We start from the raw sequence: 19,593 nt of genomic DNA, 5'->3' as shown, positions 1-19,593 counted from the left end.
TAATGGCTTAGCAATAAAGCCATAGGAACTGCTGGAGCATTTGCTCAGACCCCGTGGCAAGCTTCTTTTAAGGGATATTTTTTCCCCCCTGCAGGTGCTCAGAAGGTTATTACAGATATGACTACTCCTTCCCAGCGTGCTGGTGCTTTGGGGAGGCTGGGCCTTTGCTTTGGAGTGGGCATCATTGCTGGTTCTGCCCTGGGAGGTGTTCTCTCCGCCAAACTCGGGTGAGTGGCTCACCTGTTTGGTATTGATTTTGTTGCAACCATTGAGGGAGCTGGGTAAGAGATATTTTGCTGCCCTACAGCTTTTGGTATCTTACTCCTGGTGGCAGTAGAGGACCATACCAGAACTCAAAATTTTGCTTTCCATGCTGCTACAAAGAATGCTCCCACTGTTTTCAAGGAGATCTTGTTGAAAATCTCACCTTCTCCTATTTAAATATATTTTAAAACAAGCTGAATTGAGAGGTAGATTCTGTCCTTCTCCTGAATGTCTTATCTTCGGAGCGGAGTGTGGTGAAAAGCAGCACACAGGGCATAGCCTGCTTTTAAGAAATGGTGTTGTACAGCTGAGAAATGGAAATCAGGAGCACTGTGAAGCTTGTGGAGAAAATTGAGTCCTTGGGGGATGCTCAGTATAGGGCAAGATCTTGGGCTACAAGAAGGCAAGCTTGGGACAGTGGGGGAAGAGAGTGAGGAGGTCTAGCCCTGTCACAGCAAGATGAAGCACACACCTGACAATTCCATGTTACCCTTCCACAGCCTGGCACATCATAGCAGGCTGCTACCTTCTCTTATAATGTGCAATAGCAAAGAAATGCTCAAAAGGTATGGTGTGCCAGAGAATTTTGCAGGCAGTGAAGTGCATGTGGCTGTAATCTCCTTGGAGGATTCCCCAGCAGTGCTCTGGTGGGGGAAAAAATCCCTTGTGAACTTTCAAACTTTTGTTTTGCTCTACTTCTTTTTATTATGGATACTTGCTTCTGCAGATTCAGGTTAAAATAACTCTACAGAATAGGATAGAGGGTAAAAATCCCTCTCATCCTTGTCCTAGTACCATAAGCTCTGTGGACTGTGTATGGTGACCCTGATCCCCTGGGTGTTTTGCACAGGGCACGCTGGATTATGATGTGGGGTGCCATGTGTTGCTCTCTAAACCCCATTGTGCATTCTGGTGCTGCAGCAATGCTATTTTGTGTGTGAAATCCTTTCATAGGTTAATGGAGTAGAACACTTTAACCTTGCAGCCTTAGGGAGCAGCCCTGAAACCTGTTGGCTGCTGTACCTTGGCTGTGTTGGACAAGTGACACAAGGCTGGCCAGGAAGATTCATTTTGTAGTTACATGGTTACATAAAATTAAAATTGGAGGCATACATAACATTAACTGATCAGCATTTAAAAGTATTTGTAGACGTTGCCGGCTGAGTGCAGGTTTTAATACGTATTATTTTTTAATCAAATACAGTGATCGTAGACTTTTATGTGTTAACTGAAAGTAAAGGTTACCTCAGTTCTCAGCTTTGGTTATATGCCCATATTTAAACATCAACATAGAAGCAGCATTGTTATCTAGCAAAAATTTATGGGGTTTCAGTTTCAGCGTGTGCATCAGTCACAGGTTTATAGAAAACCGGCATTGGGAGGCAATCTCCTGTTTCGTTTAATTAGTCAGAGGCATTTACTTGACGGCAGCCTAGCTTTTGGGTGTTAGGGCTTGGTGCTGTCAGACAACAGGAGGCTCCCAGACTCCCCGCTCCCTTTGAAAGCTTCTGGACCTTAAACTTTGTGTCTGCAGCGTAACGCAGAGAAAAGTGAACCTTGTCCGTAATTGTGGGAAAGTAAGGCAGCTGCAGGTGGAAAACGACCTAACTCTTTGCTTTCCCATGCAGGGGGTTGTTTCCTTTGCATCCTGCGGAGGGCAGCTCCGGCTCGTTGTTCCTGCCTGGCAGCCGAGCAGCCCGTCGCAGTGGATTTGGGGCTGCTCTTCAGTCCTACCTACGGCAGGACTGGGGAAAGCAGCCTGTCCGCCAGCAGCATCTGTTTCATTCCGTGAGGATCTGTGCATCCCCCTGGAAGGACGATAGACGTTTCTATTAGCAAGGGACGAGCTCTACCGTGCTGGCAGGGCCCGCCTGAACACCCTGATGCACAGAGAGGGTTGATACAGTAGCTTCAGGCTGAGAAAGCCGCTCCGGTGTTTGGTAGCGACCTTTGCTGCAGCCAAACCCCACTGTGCTTAGCTCCTCTGCCCGATTTCAGTGGAAAGATTAGAGGAACAACCCACCTGGCTTTAGTGTTTTGGCTGATATCGGTGGAGAGCAGGAACTGAGCTGACAAAAGCTCTGTGCCACCAAACAGCCCCCAGAGCATCGCCATCGCCTCTGGCTGTGTCTGCGGCACCGACCTGGAGGGAAAGGAGTGGGTGTTGCATTATGGACACGCTCGAGGCTCCTTGGCCTTGTTGCTGTATCCCACAGCCTGGATGTTAATCCTCCCTCCCTGTTTCCCACATTTGTACAGGAAGGCTCCAGCTGTACTTAGAGCTGCGTAATCACTTCCATTTGTTTTCTTCCCCAGAAGAATGACCCAATCACCCTCCATTGAAAAGAAGCGGTTCTGCTGTATCATGGAAGAGCAAAGCTGGAGATTTCTGTCCACTCTGTGTTCTTTGCTTTCCCTCACCACAAAGCTGGCCAGCGTTCCCTGTCTGTTGTTGGCAGCGTTATTCCTATGTTAGCAGTGCTTTGTATACAAGAGAGGGAGTAGAAATCAGTCTCAGTTGCTCAGCTGATGTAATTTTGGTATTATTCTTCTGTATTGTATTTACCATTGATGTATTTGACCTAAAGAGCTGGTCTGTTCTTGTTTTCATTGTTGGAATAATATTTGTCAACTCTTACTTATTAAGGGAGCCCTGGGGAAGTTGAATGTCTTGTTCTGATTTGCATAGGATTTTTTGGATGTTAGATCCTGACCTCCGCTGTTAAGCTGTAACCGCCAGCTCCAGCCCTTCCTCTTCTTCTCTCTAAAGTGCTACGTTTTCCCCCCGTGTTTTCCAAAACTTTGATGGTCAGGCAAATTTCACCACCTGAGGATGAGGTATAAGCCAATTTATTAACACAAGCAGTTGTAATCTTAACCATTTGGAAAGTGTTTTCATGTTTGTATGCCTTTTTTTTTTTTTTTTTTAATTGATGTTTTCTGGTAATTGATCAGTTGGGTCAGGACTGTGGATAAAAAATACCTATCTTGAAAAGAACTCCTGTAGTTCAGCTGAGGTCTACACAGGTTCTTGGAGAGTGCAAACTCCCTAACAGCTCATCCACAAAGGGTGACTGAGAAAAGGAGTTCTGTTTGCACTCTGCAGAGGTTCTCCCTCCCCGTACATTTTCTGCAAAGCCATTGTGGGGCCACTTGCTGCAGGTGAGTGCACCTCTGGAGAGGTGGTTTGGTATTTGCAGCAGACTTTAGTGGCAGCCCTGTGGGTGAAAGGTGAAAGAAGGCAGCTGGATTAGTTTTCAAGTGGAAAGATGAGTCTAGGTAGCTAATTACAGAGATTTCATCCTTTCTTCTGGGACTATGATTAATTGCATTTGGCTGCTTTTTGCTTTCCTTCTAACAAGGTTGTAGAGAATCTCTGCTGCATGACCCAGGAATTGTTTGCTTTCTATGGACACGGAGATGTTTCTTCATTTTAGTGACTCAGCTGTAGGCTTAAATCTCTTGGAGCAATTATTCTTTTGATTACAGCAGGCTTTGGGGATAGTTTGCTGGGATTTTTTTTTCCCCCGGCTGTGCTACTATCCTTCTTCCTCATGGGGAAAAGAAGGAACTTGTTTGCCTGGAGCAGGGAATTGCATTTTATTTTTTTAAAGACCCATTTGAACAATGTCCTCTGGCCGGGAATTTCTCATCGCTTCACGGCAGAGTGGAAAAACTGTGGGTGTTGAAAGGACTGAAGGTTGGGAGCTGGGAAGGCGGGTGGGAGCATGGCAAAGGGTGAGAGGGTTGTGCTCCCTTTCGGGACAAAGCAGGGCATTCTGCTTCTGGGAGCTGCTCCTGCTCCCTTCCAGCAAAAACTGTGATGTTTCTCTGCCTGGGATGATGCTGATCAGCCAAGCATCAAGGACTGGTGATGCTTGTACAGGCATTGCTTTGTCCTTTGTATCAAGGCACTTGGGAGAAAGAGAGATGGAGTCTGCTTGCTAGCAAGCAAGTCATCCGTGTTCTGCAGCATGGCCTGTCACTGCTGGTTGAGCTCTGTGGTGCCCTGGGAGAACTGGGGACAGAAGTGCAAATGGGCTGGTTTTTTCAAGGAGCTGATGGTTTGGGGAAGGTGCAGAGGGCCTCAGTTGTGGCCTTCTCTGAAAAAACAAAACAGAATCTAAAGGGTTTTTCTTATCACTTACTCTGCATGGGAGCTATCTTAATTTGGAAGCCATGGCCCCAAAGTTTATCTGTAAAGTCTGTGATAGAGGATCATGCATATCATCCCTCAACAACTTGCTGGTTCAGAAGTCAGGTCTAGGGCTTCTGTCGTCTATTCCTAGCACCAGAGTTTTCTCGTTCTGATGACTTGTTTAACCTATTCTTGAACCTAAGAAATGCCTCAGCGCAGTTTGGGTGGAGTTCACCTAATCTTAGACATCTACAGTGGAGATAGCTACATCTAAATTTGATGTTCAGTCTCTGTTGTTGGCAGAGAGGTACAGGTGCTTCTGCAGCATCGTTTACCTCCTCCTCATGAAGCTGTTCTGAAGTGGCTCAGGGTACAGTCTGCTTCCTAAGCTTTTTCTTGCTTGACGCCCAAGTCCCAGAACATTATTTCTGGCTACCAGCACATTGTACCTGTGGTCAGCGTCCTGGAGTTTGATGCTGGATTGTGAACTTACCAGAAGTCACCAGGATGCAGGCCCTGAGTAGTTTTCTGTCTGTGCTGCATTCATATAACAGATAGGTCTGCACTAAGCTCTTTCCCAGCTCTTCCTTCCTGCAAGTCTCTAACCTGCCTCCTGCATCTAGGCCACCAATTTTTAGGTTTGGGTCCCCTGGCTTTCTGCTATGTACCCGCTGGGAGATGATACCACCACTGCAAAGGTGCCCTTTTTCCCCCTTAGCCCATCTTCAGCAAACCTGGTTCTTCTGTGCTCTCCCTATAACCCCTGGTCTGAACTCCAGTGGAGGGAGGTGATGATGGGGCCAAGAGCTCCTCCGTGGTCCTTCACCCGTAGGTGGGGCCCTTTCCCAAGGGAGGAAGAGTGGGATTTAGGACAGGAGCCAGCAGCTCGTGGGAGGGAGAGCCCAGTGCCTTGTGGCTGCCCTCAAGGCTATGGGGTGTGGCTGAGGAGGGCTAGGCTTGGGTTGAGCTAGTGGGGGGCCTGTTGGCAGCCCCTTCCTCAGCCTTATCAGGTGTAGTCTCCATTTTCCTTCAAAACCCTCATTCCCACGTATCCTTCTGCAGGGATTTTGGTGGGAGGGCTCAGAGTGTGACTGTGCTGGCCCACACGGGATGGCCACCTGCCCCTTCTCCTCAAAGCACCCTCCTTCCTCCTGGCATCTCTACCTTTAGGGCCTAGCTGCTTCATTTTCCCAAAGTAACTATGGTGAAAAGATATTTTAGAAAAAAAAAAAAAAGTATCCAGAGCTTCCTCCTGTGACTGGCTTGTGCTGCTTACAGAGAGCTGAGGTTTGGAGGCTGCTGGGAATTGGCTTGCACCAGAGCCATGGGAAGAGGGACTCCTGGCAGGATTTGCCTGGTGTCCCTCCATGGACTGACAGCAGTTACCCAAGCAAACAGGCAGATAGAAAATAAAAGGCAGAGGGGGAAGGATATCTCCAGGGTAGCTAAGGAAATTTCCCTGCTGCCTTTTCCAACTTTCATCATGCCTGTGCACTGGGGGAGGCTGCCCTGCCTTGCCACCCCATGCCTGGAGTCAGAAAATGAGGGGGCGGTGGGTGAGCGAAACCCTGGTTTGTGTGCGTGGTTGCCAGATCACAATCAAAAGCGTGTGTGTTTGTGGAGTCAGCTCTGCTAAACAATTATGGATGTTTGAACGCTGCTCCCCTCTCCTGATGCTTTGAAAGCCCTGGGTTTCTGTGCAGCACAGGGCCCTGCCTGGTTTGTCCTTAGCTGAGTCCCTGCGAGGCTGTGCAGAGGTGGTGGCTGATTTTTCTTGTTAAACCTGGCTTAACAGCCCCAAGGAATAAGTAAAAAGTGGGGGGAAAAAATCCACAAAGAAACCAAGACTGGAATTTTATAAAAAGGCACAAGGTATTTTGGGTCCAGCCCTGCTAGCAGAGGTCGAGTTGGAGGGCTGAACGTGACCCTCACAGCGCAGGTTGCACAATGAGGCAGTGTCTGCTCGTGACTCACTAGAGCTTCATCTGCTCTTCCCACTCCTGGAATATTTCACAACTGGGCAGCAAATCCAGCAGTATCACTGGGGATTGAAATCCAGGAGAATACTGTTTTCTTTGTTAACAGAAAATAGAAAGCACAGAATAGCCTGTGGTTAGGTCCCTGAATTGGGATTTGGGACTTGGCTCTGCTGTGATTTTCCCGTGATGCGAGTAAGTTATCCCATCTTTCTGCACTGCTGTTCCTCATGCATAATACAGGGCAATGAGGTAGTGTTTCCTTCCCTCATCCAATACATTCACAATATTGCTATTTAGATTATACAGCCTTTGGGATGCAGACTTCCTCTATCACGATGTATGCTCATGCACATATCTACTACCTTGAGGGAATGCATCCCACTTTTCCTGGATGTACGCTCTTTTTCATCCCCTGGTGTCCTAGGCAGGCAGAGTCTTTGTCAGCCCAATTACCATCCCATTCTGGGGGCCTCGTTTCTCTTTTTTTTCCTTTTTTTTTTCCTTAGTTGTTTGAAAAGAGCCAGTGCCAGCTTTTTTTTTTTGTCATGGGAGAGTCCCAGGGGCTGTGGGCTGAAGCACAGGGCTGAGGCCAGCAAGACCTAGCAGAGGGACCTTCAGTGCAACCTGAGGTGGCCCTAACTTCCTCCCTTCGTGTTTGTACATATTCAAATGGGCAGCTCTCTCCTTTACTTCTCCTAATCCTTTTGATTCAAAGGGTCATGCTTATGTTTCATTCTGATCTGCTTCAGTGAACAAACCCAGCTTTGTGGTGAGGCTGGGGCAGGAAGGATGTGGTGCTTGTGTGGGAAGGGCTATCAGACAAGGGAGGGAGGGGAGGTCAGGATGAACGGAAATGTGCGGATGTGGCATGTGAAGGGTGGACTGGGAGGAGTTAAGACTCCTGGAGTTAGGGAGATGAGGAGTGAAGCTCTGCAGGAAACAGATTCAGTGATTTTAGGTGTATTCTGTCACGTGGGGCAGTAAGATTAGGGCACCAAGGGGCTTGGGCTGCAAGGAAGGAATATTTCCAAAAGAGACCTTCATGTGCCACAGGGGAAGAAGGGAACAGCACACCCACTGCTGCTGCTTTGCCTGAAATATGACTGCTGTAAAGGATGGGTGGAAAAGCAGCCCTTTTGGAAGACTTTGGGCTTGGCTTTTAAGCCATTCCCAGTGCTTTTCTTGGCTATTGCTGCTGGATTGGTGGCATGAGCAGGAGGTTGCTGGGTGGCTGGAGAGACCAAACACCCCATTGTCATGAGGTGCCAGTTCACTTGTGGGCCAAGGTGAAGGCCAGACTGCTTGAATGGGGTGTTTAGAATGAAATTAAATGGGTGTGACCTTCTCATGACCTACACTAGCTTCTGTGGCCCCACCCAGGGTTTTTGTTTCTTCACAGTCTCCTTATGAAACCCTGCTCACAGCCACACCACCAGAGCCAAAGGTATGTGAAGCATCCGGGCAGTGAATGCGGCCAGAGGGCAAAGGAGTTGCTGAATGGCCATCTCCAGGCTACCCCTGGCACTTGTTGGGGCTTGTTTCTTCCACCTGATAAACCATGGGATAGTGCAGCCCAGCAAGAAGGTATTTCCAGCATCAGAAACTTCTTGGTACTCCTCAGAGTCCTCTCTGTCAGTGAGCAGCTGGAGTGCATGGAGCTCTGCCTGGGGATGGATGAAGAGATGACCAAGAATTTATGGGTCAGGATTAAAGGGAGGACAGGACAAGTGACATTGTAGTCTGGGTCTGCTGTAGGCCATCCAACCAGGAAGACTGAGCAACTGACACCCTCTATTCAGATAGGAATGGCCTCATGTTCACAAGCTCTGGTCCTAGGAGGGACAGCATAGCTGGGCATAAGCAATGCAGGAGGAGAGAACTTCCTGCTCCAAGTAATACAGGAGCCAATAAGGAGAGGTGTTATGCTGGACCTTGTTCTCAGCAAGGAAAGGCTGGTGGGGAAGGTGAAGCTCAGGGACAGCCTTGGCTGCAGTAACCATGGAATGGTGGAGTTTGAGATCCTTAGTGCAGCAAGGAGGGTGCAGAGCAAGCTTTCTGCCCTGGACTTCAGGAGAAAAGACTTTGGTCACTTCAGGGATCTATTTGCTTGGTAAAGTACCATGGGATAAAGCCCTGGAGGGAAGAGGGGTCCAAGCAAGCTGGTTGATACTCAAGGTTCACCTTCTCCAAGCTTAGGAGAGGTGTGTCCCAACAAAGCTGTCAGGAAAAAATGCATGGAAGAACAAGCAGCTCCTGGAGAAACTCAAACAGAGGATGCCTCAGGGAAGCCTTCAGAGGGTAGAAGCAAGGACAGGTAACCTGGGAGGAATACAGAGAGATTGTCGAAGTAGCCAGGGATCAGCAAAAGCACTGATGGAATTAAATGTGACCAATGACAGTGAGGGCAACAAGAAAAGCTGCTTATAGGCATGTGGTTGATAACAGGATGATGGTGGAAAATGTGGATCCTCTCCAGAAGGAAACAGTAGACCTGCTTACATGGGATATGGAGAAGGCTGAGGCATCAATGATGTTTTTGCCTCCGTCTTCACTGGCAAGTGCCCCAGCCACACTGCCAAAGTCAGTGCCAAGAAGGCAAAAGCAGGAACTGGGAGAATGAATCTTCTGCTATAGAAGATGAAGCTCAACATGACCCAGCATGCTTGCAGCCCAAAAGGCCAACTGTGTCCTGAGCTGCATCAAGAGCAGTGTGGCCAGCAGGTTGAGGGAGAGGATTCTGCCCCTCTATTCAACTCTCAGGACCACCTGGAGTGCTGCATCCAGCTCTGGAGGCCCAAGCATAAGAAGGATGTTGACCTGTTGGAGTGAATCCAGAGGAGGGCCACAAGGATGGTCAGAGGGCTGTAGCACCTCTCCTATGAACACACTTGAGACAGTTGGTGGTTTTCAGCCTAGAGAAGAGGAGGCTCTGGGGACACCTTAGAGCATCTTCTAGTGCATAAAGGGGCTCTATAAGAAAGATGGAGAGGGACTTTTTACAAGGGCATGTAGTGACAGGACAAGAGGTAATGGCTTTAAACTCAAAGAGGGCAGGCTTAGATTAGATATTCGAAGTAAATTCTTTACTGTGAGAATGGTGAGACACTGGCACAGGTGTTGTGGGTGCCCCAGCCCTGGGAGGTGTTCAAGGCCAGGTTGGATGGAGCTCTAAACAACCTGATCTAGTAGGATGTGTCCCTGCCCACGGCAGGGGGTTGGAACTAGGTGATCTTTAAGGTGCCTTCCAGCCCAAGTCATTCTGTGATTCTATCAAATGTTCTCTGTAGCATTCAGATTACACACTCCTGACTGCTTGGGCTGAGCCCTGTGCTATGCCAAGCGGTGCAGGAAATTACCATAAGCACTGCTGGCAAGCCGAGATGCTGATCCAAGAGGAGGACAGTGCTCATGGTGGGATCTGAGAGGCCAGACACCATGGTGAGAGTCCATTAGTGCACAGGGCTCAGCAGTGTGTGTTGAGCTAGCAGTGTGTCTGTGCCACAGCACACGCTGGAACACTCCCAGTTTGCCCAGTCAGCATTTGCAGGTGGCAGGACAAGGTCTTATGGGGTTGTATCCCACTTGGGGGGATATGGAGCAGCAGATTTGGAAGAGCAGCATGTCTTGCTATTAACTATTGCTTGGGAGATGGCTTGGGTGGCCTGAGAGAGACAAAAGCCTTATATGTTCATTGGAATTATTTACTTTGCTTTATCATCATGTAAGGGGCTCAACTCTCCTCTTTAGCTGCCCTCTTATGCAGAAGCAGTCACCAGCCTTTCCAGAAATGACTGTGATTTTCTATGTCTCCCACTTGGGGATGTCTAATGTGGATTTTCAGCAGATAGGAATTTAGCACTTTTGGAAGTCTGATCCCTTCAAGGTAGTTCAGGATCTGAAAACTGTGAGAATTTTTGAGAATCAGAGATTTCCTTGTTTAGCTGTTATTACAGCAACTGTTGCTTCAATTTTAATTTATTTTTCTTTGAGGAGAGGGGGATTGTATGTCCAATTCATTGTGGTCTATATGCAGTATTAACTTTCTCAGTCTCACTAAATGTTCCTTTATTCCATGATATTCTCGGCTAAAACTTTTGTTCTAATTACTTCTTTACAAAACTTCACTGCGAATCCCTTTGAAATCTGCACCATTTTTATTTTTATGGGATTTGGTTCAATTCTCTTTTACCCCAGGGTATGTGATCTGAGACATATTGAAGTCATTGTAAGTGTTTCCTTTGAGTTTGGTTTTAAATCAAGCTCTGGGTAAAGAAATTTGTAGAGGAAGGAAGGAAAGCCCCAGAAACCTAAAAGATTCCTGCAGGATATTTCTTTAAAAGACCCTGAACAATTAGAAATCCCCTTGGAAAAGCCATCTGGGGAGCATCTGAGCAACGCTTACAGGAGGCCAGAGTCTTAAGTGCTGTTCTGAGACTTTAAAAAAAGGGGAGATGAAAGACAGTAATGGTTATTAAAGCTGAGGATGTTCATGCATCAGATGTTTAAACTTACTTCCTACAGAAGCTTGGAGAGGCTCTTTTCTGATATAAAGCTGTATAACAGATTCTGTGTTGTGTGTGATGGGTTTCTTTCCCTCCCCTTTCCAGCTGTCCAGACACAGTTGGATATGAGGCAGATGATAGATCAATTCTTCTGGCTAATGTTTTCCAGTGCACTCCTGGTGGTTTCCCAGTCTTTCAGGAATTACTTTTCATGACAGAAAGAGGCCATCTTCTCGAAGGACCTATTGATTAGAAAAGAAATTTTTAAAGCATTTGTTGAATGACTGCTTTTGGGTAACTGGAGGAGCCTGTGGTTGGTGACACCAGGCTCACACCTTGCAACACCCACATGTGTTCTCATTGCATGTGATTACACGGTCTGGGATGTGTAATTGCCTGATTGTAATCTGTACACCCTACCAAAATTGCATCATTTTGATTTTGCCTGGGTGCTGTGTGGCAAGCACTTTGCAGACAGAGTCTCTTGGCCCTTGAAGGATTATGTAAATTTTTTCCTGTACTTTTATATGAAGTCAGATTAGTATTTTTTTTTTATTGTTTTATTTCTTGGAGATGAAGGTTCAGCTGTGGCAGGGAAGAATTTGTAATAGCTACAGGAGTACATCCAAGGTGCAAAACTGTTCTGAATAGCAGTGGGGCTGAATTGTTTCAAGGTCTTTCAAAACACAAACTCTTCCTTGAATATTGCATCATCCAGTGTGAGCAAATCCCATTTGTTCTTCTCCAACTGTGCTGGTGAGAGGCCAGGTGCCCACTGGGAAAGCAATCCAGAGCCCTGTGCTGCATTAGTCACTTACCTCAGCCTAACAGGACCCGAGGTCAGATGATGGAAAAATGAGTGACAAATACCTACCAAGAATAATCCAGCTGGGAGATAAGGCCTCACTTCTCTGCAGGGAGCTCAGTGGTGGCACCAAGTGAGGGGGAAAGCACAGGAATGCAAATGGCACGCTGTGACAGGGCAGTGAAGCCATGATGGCACACTCAGGCACTCTTTTACTGGGGAATGGGATCTATTTCTGGACTTTGGACATGAGCCATCCAAAAGTAAATGTTTAGTCAGCCTTGAAAGCTGTCTGAAATGCGTGACGTGCCTGTGACAGGGTGATTTTATGGGGATCAGGCTGACCTTTACTTGTCAAATGTGATTCTGCTATAAAGAAAATCTACAGTCAAAAGAGTTGCTAAGGTGTGGGAGAAGTTTAGTTTTCTGTTCTTGAAAGCTGAGCTGTAGGGAAGAAAAGGGAATCTGCTTCTTCTGCAAGCACTCATAAAGGGCATGGGGGGCTTTGCCTTGCATGGAGGTTGTACCCTTCAAAACAAGCCCTAAATCTGCAGATTTGGCACAAAACTGGGGGTTGCTGCCAATGTTTGTCTCACAGGCATGAGTGGAGCCACTTGGCTTTGAGTTAGGGCAGGCTTCTTGCTTTGACCAGGAGCTGTTGCCTGCAAGGGCAGGGAGAAGAGAGTGCAGTGACAAGCTGGGCTTGGTCACAGTGCTGAGGATGCCATGGCTGCTGGAGCAAATGGGGATGCCAGGGAACAACAGCCAGCTCTTGAGTGAAGCAGAGTGGGCCCACAACAGGGCACTGGGTGGTGTGGGGTGAGAGGAGCAAAGGGCACCAGCAGCTGAGCACAATGACTGGGCCAAAACCAGGCTGAAAGTAGAAACCCAGATCTCCAGACTTTGGCTGTTGGAAACCTGTAGCTCAAACTGTGGGCTGGGTTTGGGGCTGCATTTTACCTCATTTGGGAGAGGAGAGAGTTACAAAATGCGGATCTGGGTTCAGGTTACCGTTCTGCTCCCCTGGGCTATTCCAGGTGTTCAAATATGAACTTTTGGCCTAGGCCCATCTCTAATTAGGCATATTCTTTAAAAGTATTTTCCTTCCTTGGCTCCTGTGCTCTTGGCTTGCCTCCACTAGCCCTCTTTGCTATGCTAGAGCACGGTTTGCTGGATATATTAATTGAACTGTTTACACACCTGGTTTCCTGCAAGAATAGACACTTAGCTCCGTCTTTTGAAAAGACAAGCCCAGAGGCTGTAAACAGGAATTGTGCTATGTCTGGAAAAGCTGAACTGCTGCTTATCTGCACTCCCCCAGGCTGTGGGAGCAGCAGCTGCTGCAGACATGGGTCAGTTGAGCATGGAAACCAGCTTGTACATTCCTCCCGCCAGTCTTGTCCTGCCGCCCAGCTCAGGACCTCTAGCAGCTGAGGAGTCATCTTCTTTGCAGGGTTATTCCCTTTTATTGTGCCGGTGACAGGAGAGGCCCCACCTGGAATTTGGGTCAGCTTAGATGCATATTTTGTCTTGTGTGTGAAAGCTGGGGTGTCATCCTGCAGTTACGTCCTGTGCAGGATGGCTGAGGGGACCCTTCTTCTCTTTTTATGGCTTTATCTTCCGAAGTTCATTTCTGTAGAAGCTCCCCAAAAGCAGTGGTGTGTTCATCACCCATTTTACTCTTCCAGTCATGGCCAAGGGACATCTTTCATAAGCCATCGTGTGGCTCAAAGAATGACTGTGGAAGACAAGGTTGGTATGGCTTGTGTGGTACCGAGCAGATGGAATCATCCCTCACAGTCTCTTTGGGTTTAAAAAGTAAAAGCATAAACATGGGCCATTGCAGAGTTTTGGTTTCAGAGTGTAAGAGGATGACCTTAAAATACATTGATTTCTCTGGTCTTGCTCTCCGCCTCTGAATCCTGCTTTGCAGCTCACTGAGTTTTACTTTGCTGCTTCATCTCTTTGCTGAATGTGACTTGCGCTTCACCTGGAAGGTACCAGCTCCCTGCTGTGTAGGGCCATGAGCTGGGAAGGTTGGTGTGCTGTGCTGCTGGTGTTACATAGGCCATGGAGAGCGGTGCTGATGTGCTGGGCCTTGGAATCTTTAACTCTCTGCACTATTCAAGGTTTCCAAGTCTGATGTAGGCCTCTGGAGGAGTCCCCCCAAGGCAGACCCTTGGAAAGGGGCATGCAGATCAATGGGCTGGGAATAGGGAACAGGAAATCAGATGTACCTTAGGGTAAAATTTGATATCCAAATTCCAGTCCAGCTAGGAATGGAAAGTGCTGCTGTTCCCAAAGCACTGGGCTGGACTGGTATTACTCCAACAGCCTCCAGAGTGGACACAGTCATCCACTGGGGAATGCAAGAAGGCATGAGGGTAGCTTCTTGATGCTTGTGCTTGGGAGAACTCCAGCAACTTTGCCCAGGAGCAGCACAGCTCCTAATCACCCAGCAAGCAGTGACTTTGTCGTTGAACTTGATGTTGGCGTTGATCCCTGCCTGGCTGCTGAGTGTTGGTTACATGCCATGCGTGTTACAAGCTGCAAGGGCTGGGAAATGTCAGCTCTGGAAAAGGGGCCTGAAAGGATGAAGGTGACAGGTACTTTTGTCCAGGCTTGCGTCAAAACCCCTCACAGAGGAAGAGAGGCTTATGCTATCACCCTGCTTACCTTCCCTCCTGCGCAATCAGGCCCCTCTGCCAAAAACAGGAATCGGGGCTTTTTCTGGAAGCCAGTGGCTACTTACAGCCACTGTAGTGTGGAGCGGCACAATCGCTCACGCTGCGCTCTGTGCTCCTGCTAATGGTATCAAATCAAGCAGGAAATTATTTTTGGAGCAGTGAAGCATGTTGAAACCCAGCAGAAGGCAGCTGTTTGCGTAACTGGAGTTGTGGGAGAGCTGCCTCCCTTGTTGCCAAGCACTTGACTTCCTATACTGGTGAGAAACGGCTTCCCCGCTCCCGGCGGCGTGAGCGAATCCCCTTAGGCTTGGGAGGCTGGGCTTGGTCCAGCATCCATCCTTCCTGTAGTGCCTGCTTCACTGCACTGAAAGTCCCCAGACACTTTTATGGGGGGGTGGGAGGGGGATTCTTACTCCTTAGATCACTGCTGAGCCCTCTTCTTAAAAACAAGTTACCTCCAAAACAAAGGGTTTTCTCCAGAATTTCAAATGCGTTTCGGTTATCTCTCAGCAGAGGTCCATATCTGGCAAACAGCCCATGCTGGAAGTGAAACAATAGCTCTGCTTCAGTCTGATAATCTGCACCATGTGTTTACACCCTGGCTGGGTTTCCAGCACCAGTTTGGTGCCCTGGCGGCACACACAGTGCCTTCGCAAGGATGTGCCCTGGCATGCAGCTCCTCTGGCTGCACTTCAGCACCTCCTTTTCAGTGCAGCTCTTTCAGCAGCTCCCAAGTGTCTAACGGGGCTTGGGTTTTTTCTTTTTTTGGGGGGTGGGGTGGGCAGGGGCGTGATCTTGGTGTGCTGCTTCTTTTTCACTCTCTAGCAATACCATTTCCATCTTCTCTTTCTGCTCCATCACTGCACGCTGGTGTCCGGTCTCTGGCCTCGCCTTCACCTGTATGTTGATGTTTCTCTTACCCCAACAGGTCTCTCACCCTGGGCTCTGCCTGCCTCTTGTGCCCTCCTACCAGAGCAGAAATAAATCCCTTCAGTAGTCTAGTGATATGCTGTGCCCCATAAAATGGCATTGTTAATGTGAGTTGTAGGATTGCGTTAGCCAGAAAGAATGAGATAAAACCATGGCTGCAGAGATGGGGCTTAAATTCCTGCCTCCAAAATGCGATGCTACTATACAGAAGGGAAGGACTAAGTGCAGAGAGGTTTTGAAAGCCACCATGTGGGTATAAAGCCTTTTTTGTTTGCGGAATTATTATGTCATCCCTCAGTCATGCAAATGTCGTCCCAGAAGAAGGACTTTTTCACATTGCTGCCCTGTTCTGGAGAAGTCCCTCCCTGATTATTCATGACCGCTGACTCCTTCAGCCATGTGCCCCTTTCCTCAGGGCTGTAGGGGGGGAAAGAAATTCCCTGACGTAGTGAAAGGCAGGAAACATCCAGTGTACACAAAATGACTCAGTCTGAAATATTAATGGCTTTTCAATAGGGTAATTAAAATCTCATGCAGCCCAGTTATGGTCAAAAAAGGTGTCTGTCCTGTGTGAGGTTGAAGTTTGTAACAGTAACATGAATGTTTGTCAGCAATGAGAGCCCAGAGCTGGAATGATGGGCAGCGTGAGTTCCGTACTCTATCAAAGTCTTGGTGTGAAGTAGATTAAGAAATTATTTTTAAAGACACTGTTGTTTCACTTTGTTGCGACCTTCCAGCACAAGTGCTTGATAGTTTCTGTGTGGTTTGGTACTAGATGATGGAGCCTTTTAGTTCTGTCTGTTCCATCCATGTCTACATTTGCAGCTATCAAATGTTTTGCTGTTTAGTGCATGTTTTTAGTTGAAGATCCAAGTATTTTCCCCTTGCCGCTTAATTGCTCCCTGTGGCATCATTATGCCCTGTGCCTTTGGTTTTGCTTCGTTTGGTTTGTGACGGACAGCACAAGGTGGGAACACCCTTGGAGACCTCCCAGGTCCATCTTGAGTATGCTTCCTGCCTTGTCTTTTAGCTCTGTTTCTTTTCTTTGTCCCCTTCATTGGCCTGAAGGGATGAAAGAAAACCTTTGAAAATCTCCTGTTTGGTGGCTGCTTTAACTGGTCCCTCAGGCTTTGCCTGCTCTAAAGCCATCCTTGGTCTACAGTGCTTTAGCCCAAATTTCTTGGGATCTAAACTGAAGCATTTATTAAGATGTAATCCAAAAGGGAATCATGTTTCCTTACAATAAAATCCAGCCCATGAAATGAAGTTAGTGTGAGCCTTAGAGGCAATGCAAAGAAAGGAACAGCTGCAGAGTGTGAGGAGCAGAACATTAAATCGATCAGCTTGAAACCTCTAAGGTCAGTCCTGTTTCCTCAGATGAATGCCATAGGCTCTGTCTCAATGGTGCCTCTATTTCTCTGCTGATATTTTACCAAAGTGTCGCTGTAGGGAAGGGTTTAATTTTATTTTGTCACCTTATCTCTGGGAACCACTTCAGCTCCATTTCCATGACGTTCCTGAGGAGCGTAAGACTAGAAAGGGATTTATTGTGTCTTTGAACTGCCTTTTGCGCCGAGGAATGAGGATATAATTGTAACATAGGAAGGACAAACAGAACATGTTCAGGCTTGTCCTGCCTGATCTTTCCCTGTTTCTTTTTTTTTTCTTTTGCCCCTTGCAGCTAGCACTCATGACTGGGACTTTCCAGCCGATAATGTCTTGGCTAGCCTCGGGGCTAATTTGCTCCTAGCAAAACCAGCTCTCTGGCCGTCTGGATGTGCGGTTTCTTTTGATGCCAGCAGGACCAGGATTTGCCACCAGAGCATCCATCTCTCACTGTTCACATCTGTGGGATGAGTACAGGGGGAGTCCAAGGCAGATGGCTTTCATATTCCCTCTGGGATAATTTTTTCCACATGGTTAGTGATCTTTGAATACTCTCTTCTCTTTTGGTTATGTTTGGATTTTACAAGAAGTAGGTCTGGGGAAGAAGTTAAAGGCATGTATTAACCAGATTTAAAAAAACCCACAAAGAACATCCCTAGAGCCTTCAAATTCCATGGTACTTTGCTTTTACGATATCACAGTGTAGTTGTAGGGTTTGTTGGCTATGTCTGTAAATACAATAAGTTGTGCTCAGTTTGTGTAATTTAATTTTTAAAAATTGCCTTTGTCGGAGACCACTGCTAGACTTGATCTGAAGCAGGGATTAAAGGTAAAGATGTTGGTACCAAGCTCATACCACCTATTTACTCAACTGCTGCTCTCTGATAATTTATTGAAGAGCAGTGAATTTCAAGTCCTTTCCTGCTGCTAATCCCTATCCTTGTGCTCTGGCTGGGATCTTTGGATTGGGTGCTGCCATTTTGATGGGGATTGGCAGCCATTGCATCTACACTGCTGATGTTGGGCATGATCTTAAACCATTTTCAGCTTTTACTGACTTTCATCTTTTCCATAGTGCCTGCAGTCGATCTTTTCCAGCCCCTTTTCCATTATACCTCCTGCTGCAGCCAGGATCACAGCTTTTCTTACTAATTTCTCAGGATCTGCATTGCTTGTTTTACTCTCATCCTGTGGTTTTTGCTCAGTCCTTCCTCAGACAAGTTTCCACTGACTCAAATTCGTGCTTAAATTGAGTCAGGGCTCACGGATGTGTCCCCAGGGTGAAGCCTGCTCCTAGGGCAGCTGGTTCTCGTGGAGCTGGGCCAGCTGACACCCATGTACAACGTCAAGGCTCCTGGGGAGGAATTCTTGAAACAGTAATAGGGATGTCCCACATTTCAAAAATGTACATGTGTGTGCATCTCTCATCAGTGGTGGTGTAATATTGTAGGTGCTGCTGTTGTGTTGTCAGGGTGCTGCAAGACACAGCAAGCTGCGGGTTCCCATTGCATCACTGTTATGGCTGGGGAAGAAAATGGCTTTTGGGAGATCCAGGGAAAAGAAAGAGAAGAGGAAAATCGTGGTACTCTGGTCTGAGCACTAAACTTACATGTGAGATACCTGATTTTTAAGGCTTTTTATTTTCCACCATGGTCTGTATGGGATCTTACTAGGGCACTCAGGTTTTCTGTGCTTCATTTCCCTGTGAGTACATCCGGGGTGTTTGCATCACCACTACCCACAGGGATGTTATGAAGATCAATTGTTATATTTAAAGTGTGAGGTTTTTCAGCTGCCCCTGCATTAGGTCTGTTTCTGCCGGTAAGAAAGGAAAACTTTGTAACAAGACTCTTACAAGGACTGATGCAGACGCAGGTCTGGGGATTTGTGTACTTTGGACATCCCAGTATTTCCCTGGTGTGTACAGATGTATGTCCAACAGACTTGGCAGCACTCTGAAGTCCTTGTTTCCATGGCTTTGCCCTGCTGAAAATAAAATTGATGTGAAATGAAGATATAATCTTTTCCCCTGTGCATTGAAAAGAAAAAAACCCGACAGTCTCAAGGTAAACAATTTCCTAATCAATAAGTTTGTCTAAGTGGATGTCTTTGGTGCACTGAAAGCAGCCAGCTTCTGCAAGGCTTCAGGATACCACAAACACCAGCCTAAAATTATCATTACTGCCAGCCACTAAATAACATGGCCCCTTGCTGCCTTCATAGCACCTGGAATACAGGTGTTCCCTAGGATGTCCTGCCAAAGAAGTGTGTGGCCTCTGGCTCTTGCACCACCAGATGGCTTGAAATGTAAATCTTCCAGCCACAGCAAACCCCAGCAGTGCAGCGGGCCAGCGCTTCTCCCCACATGGCTACAGCAATGGGTAATCGGAGGTTTCCAAACTCTTCTACAGACAGCTGGCAGCTCACACCTTGCTCACCCCTCCTTATTTCCAACTGCTAATTTGCAATTAAATGCAACTAAAAATACAGTAAACATTCTGCTCACAGTTTTCCCTACAAGTCCATGGGGTAGCTTGCTGCTGCTGCCATTTGGTGGTGAGCAGAGCGGGCTTGTGCCGTAAGCGAGTGGCTGGGTGGAGAGCTGTCCGTGAGGCTGCCTAAGATGTGGTTCCCACTGAGAGCACCCACAAATACCAGTTCAGCATAATGCAGCTGATGCTAACTGGCATCCCTGTAGGTGGTCTCTGTAGTGGGGCCAAGATGAAATGTGGTGTGAAGAAAGAACTGAGTGCTTTCTCTCCCTAAGGGGAGTTCCTCCAACTGAGAGCAAAGGTGTGTGAGGCAGAGCTCAAGATGCAACTGCTGCAGCAGCTCTGTGGTTAAAGGATGCTCTTGTTCAGGGCTTTGGCAATGCTGGAGTCCACTGAAACACGCATAGGAT

The 19,593-nt window shown here is 47.4% G+C and overlaps 1 protein-coding gene across 2 annotated transcripts in view; it reads left to right on the top strand.

Moving 5' to 3' along the window:
- The window catches only part of SLC22A18 (solute carrier family 22 member 18), a 70,426-nt gene that overhangs the window by 15,858 nt on the left and 34,975 nt on the right, over positions 1 to 19,593 (top strand). For both annotated transcript variants that reach the window (XM_042038533.1, XM_042038532.1), the window contains exon 4: positions 95 to 227. In XM_042038533.1, coding sequence (XP_041894467.1) covers positions 95 to 227 — 133 coding nt within the window. The remainder of the gene's footprint in view (positions 1 to 94; positions 228 to 19,593) is intronic.

Source organism: Corvus kubaryi, unplaced genomic scaffold, assembly GCF_017639235.1.
Source record: "Corvus kubaryi isolate FWS band 111438036 unplaced genomic scaffold, C.kubaryi_AGA036_p1.0 37392, whole genome shotgun sequence".
Classification (NCBI taxonomy): domain Eukaryota; kingdom Metazoa; phylum Chordata; class Aves; order Passeriformes; family Corvidae; genus Corvus; species Corvus kubaryi.
The sequence above is the reverse complement of the archived record's forward strand: the minus strand, read 5'-3'. Positions and strand labels throughout refer to the sequence as shown.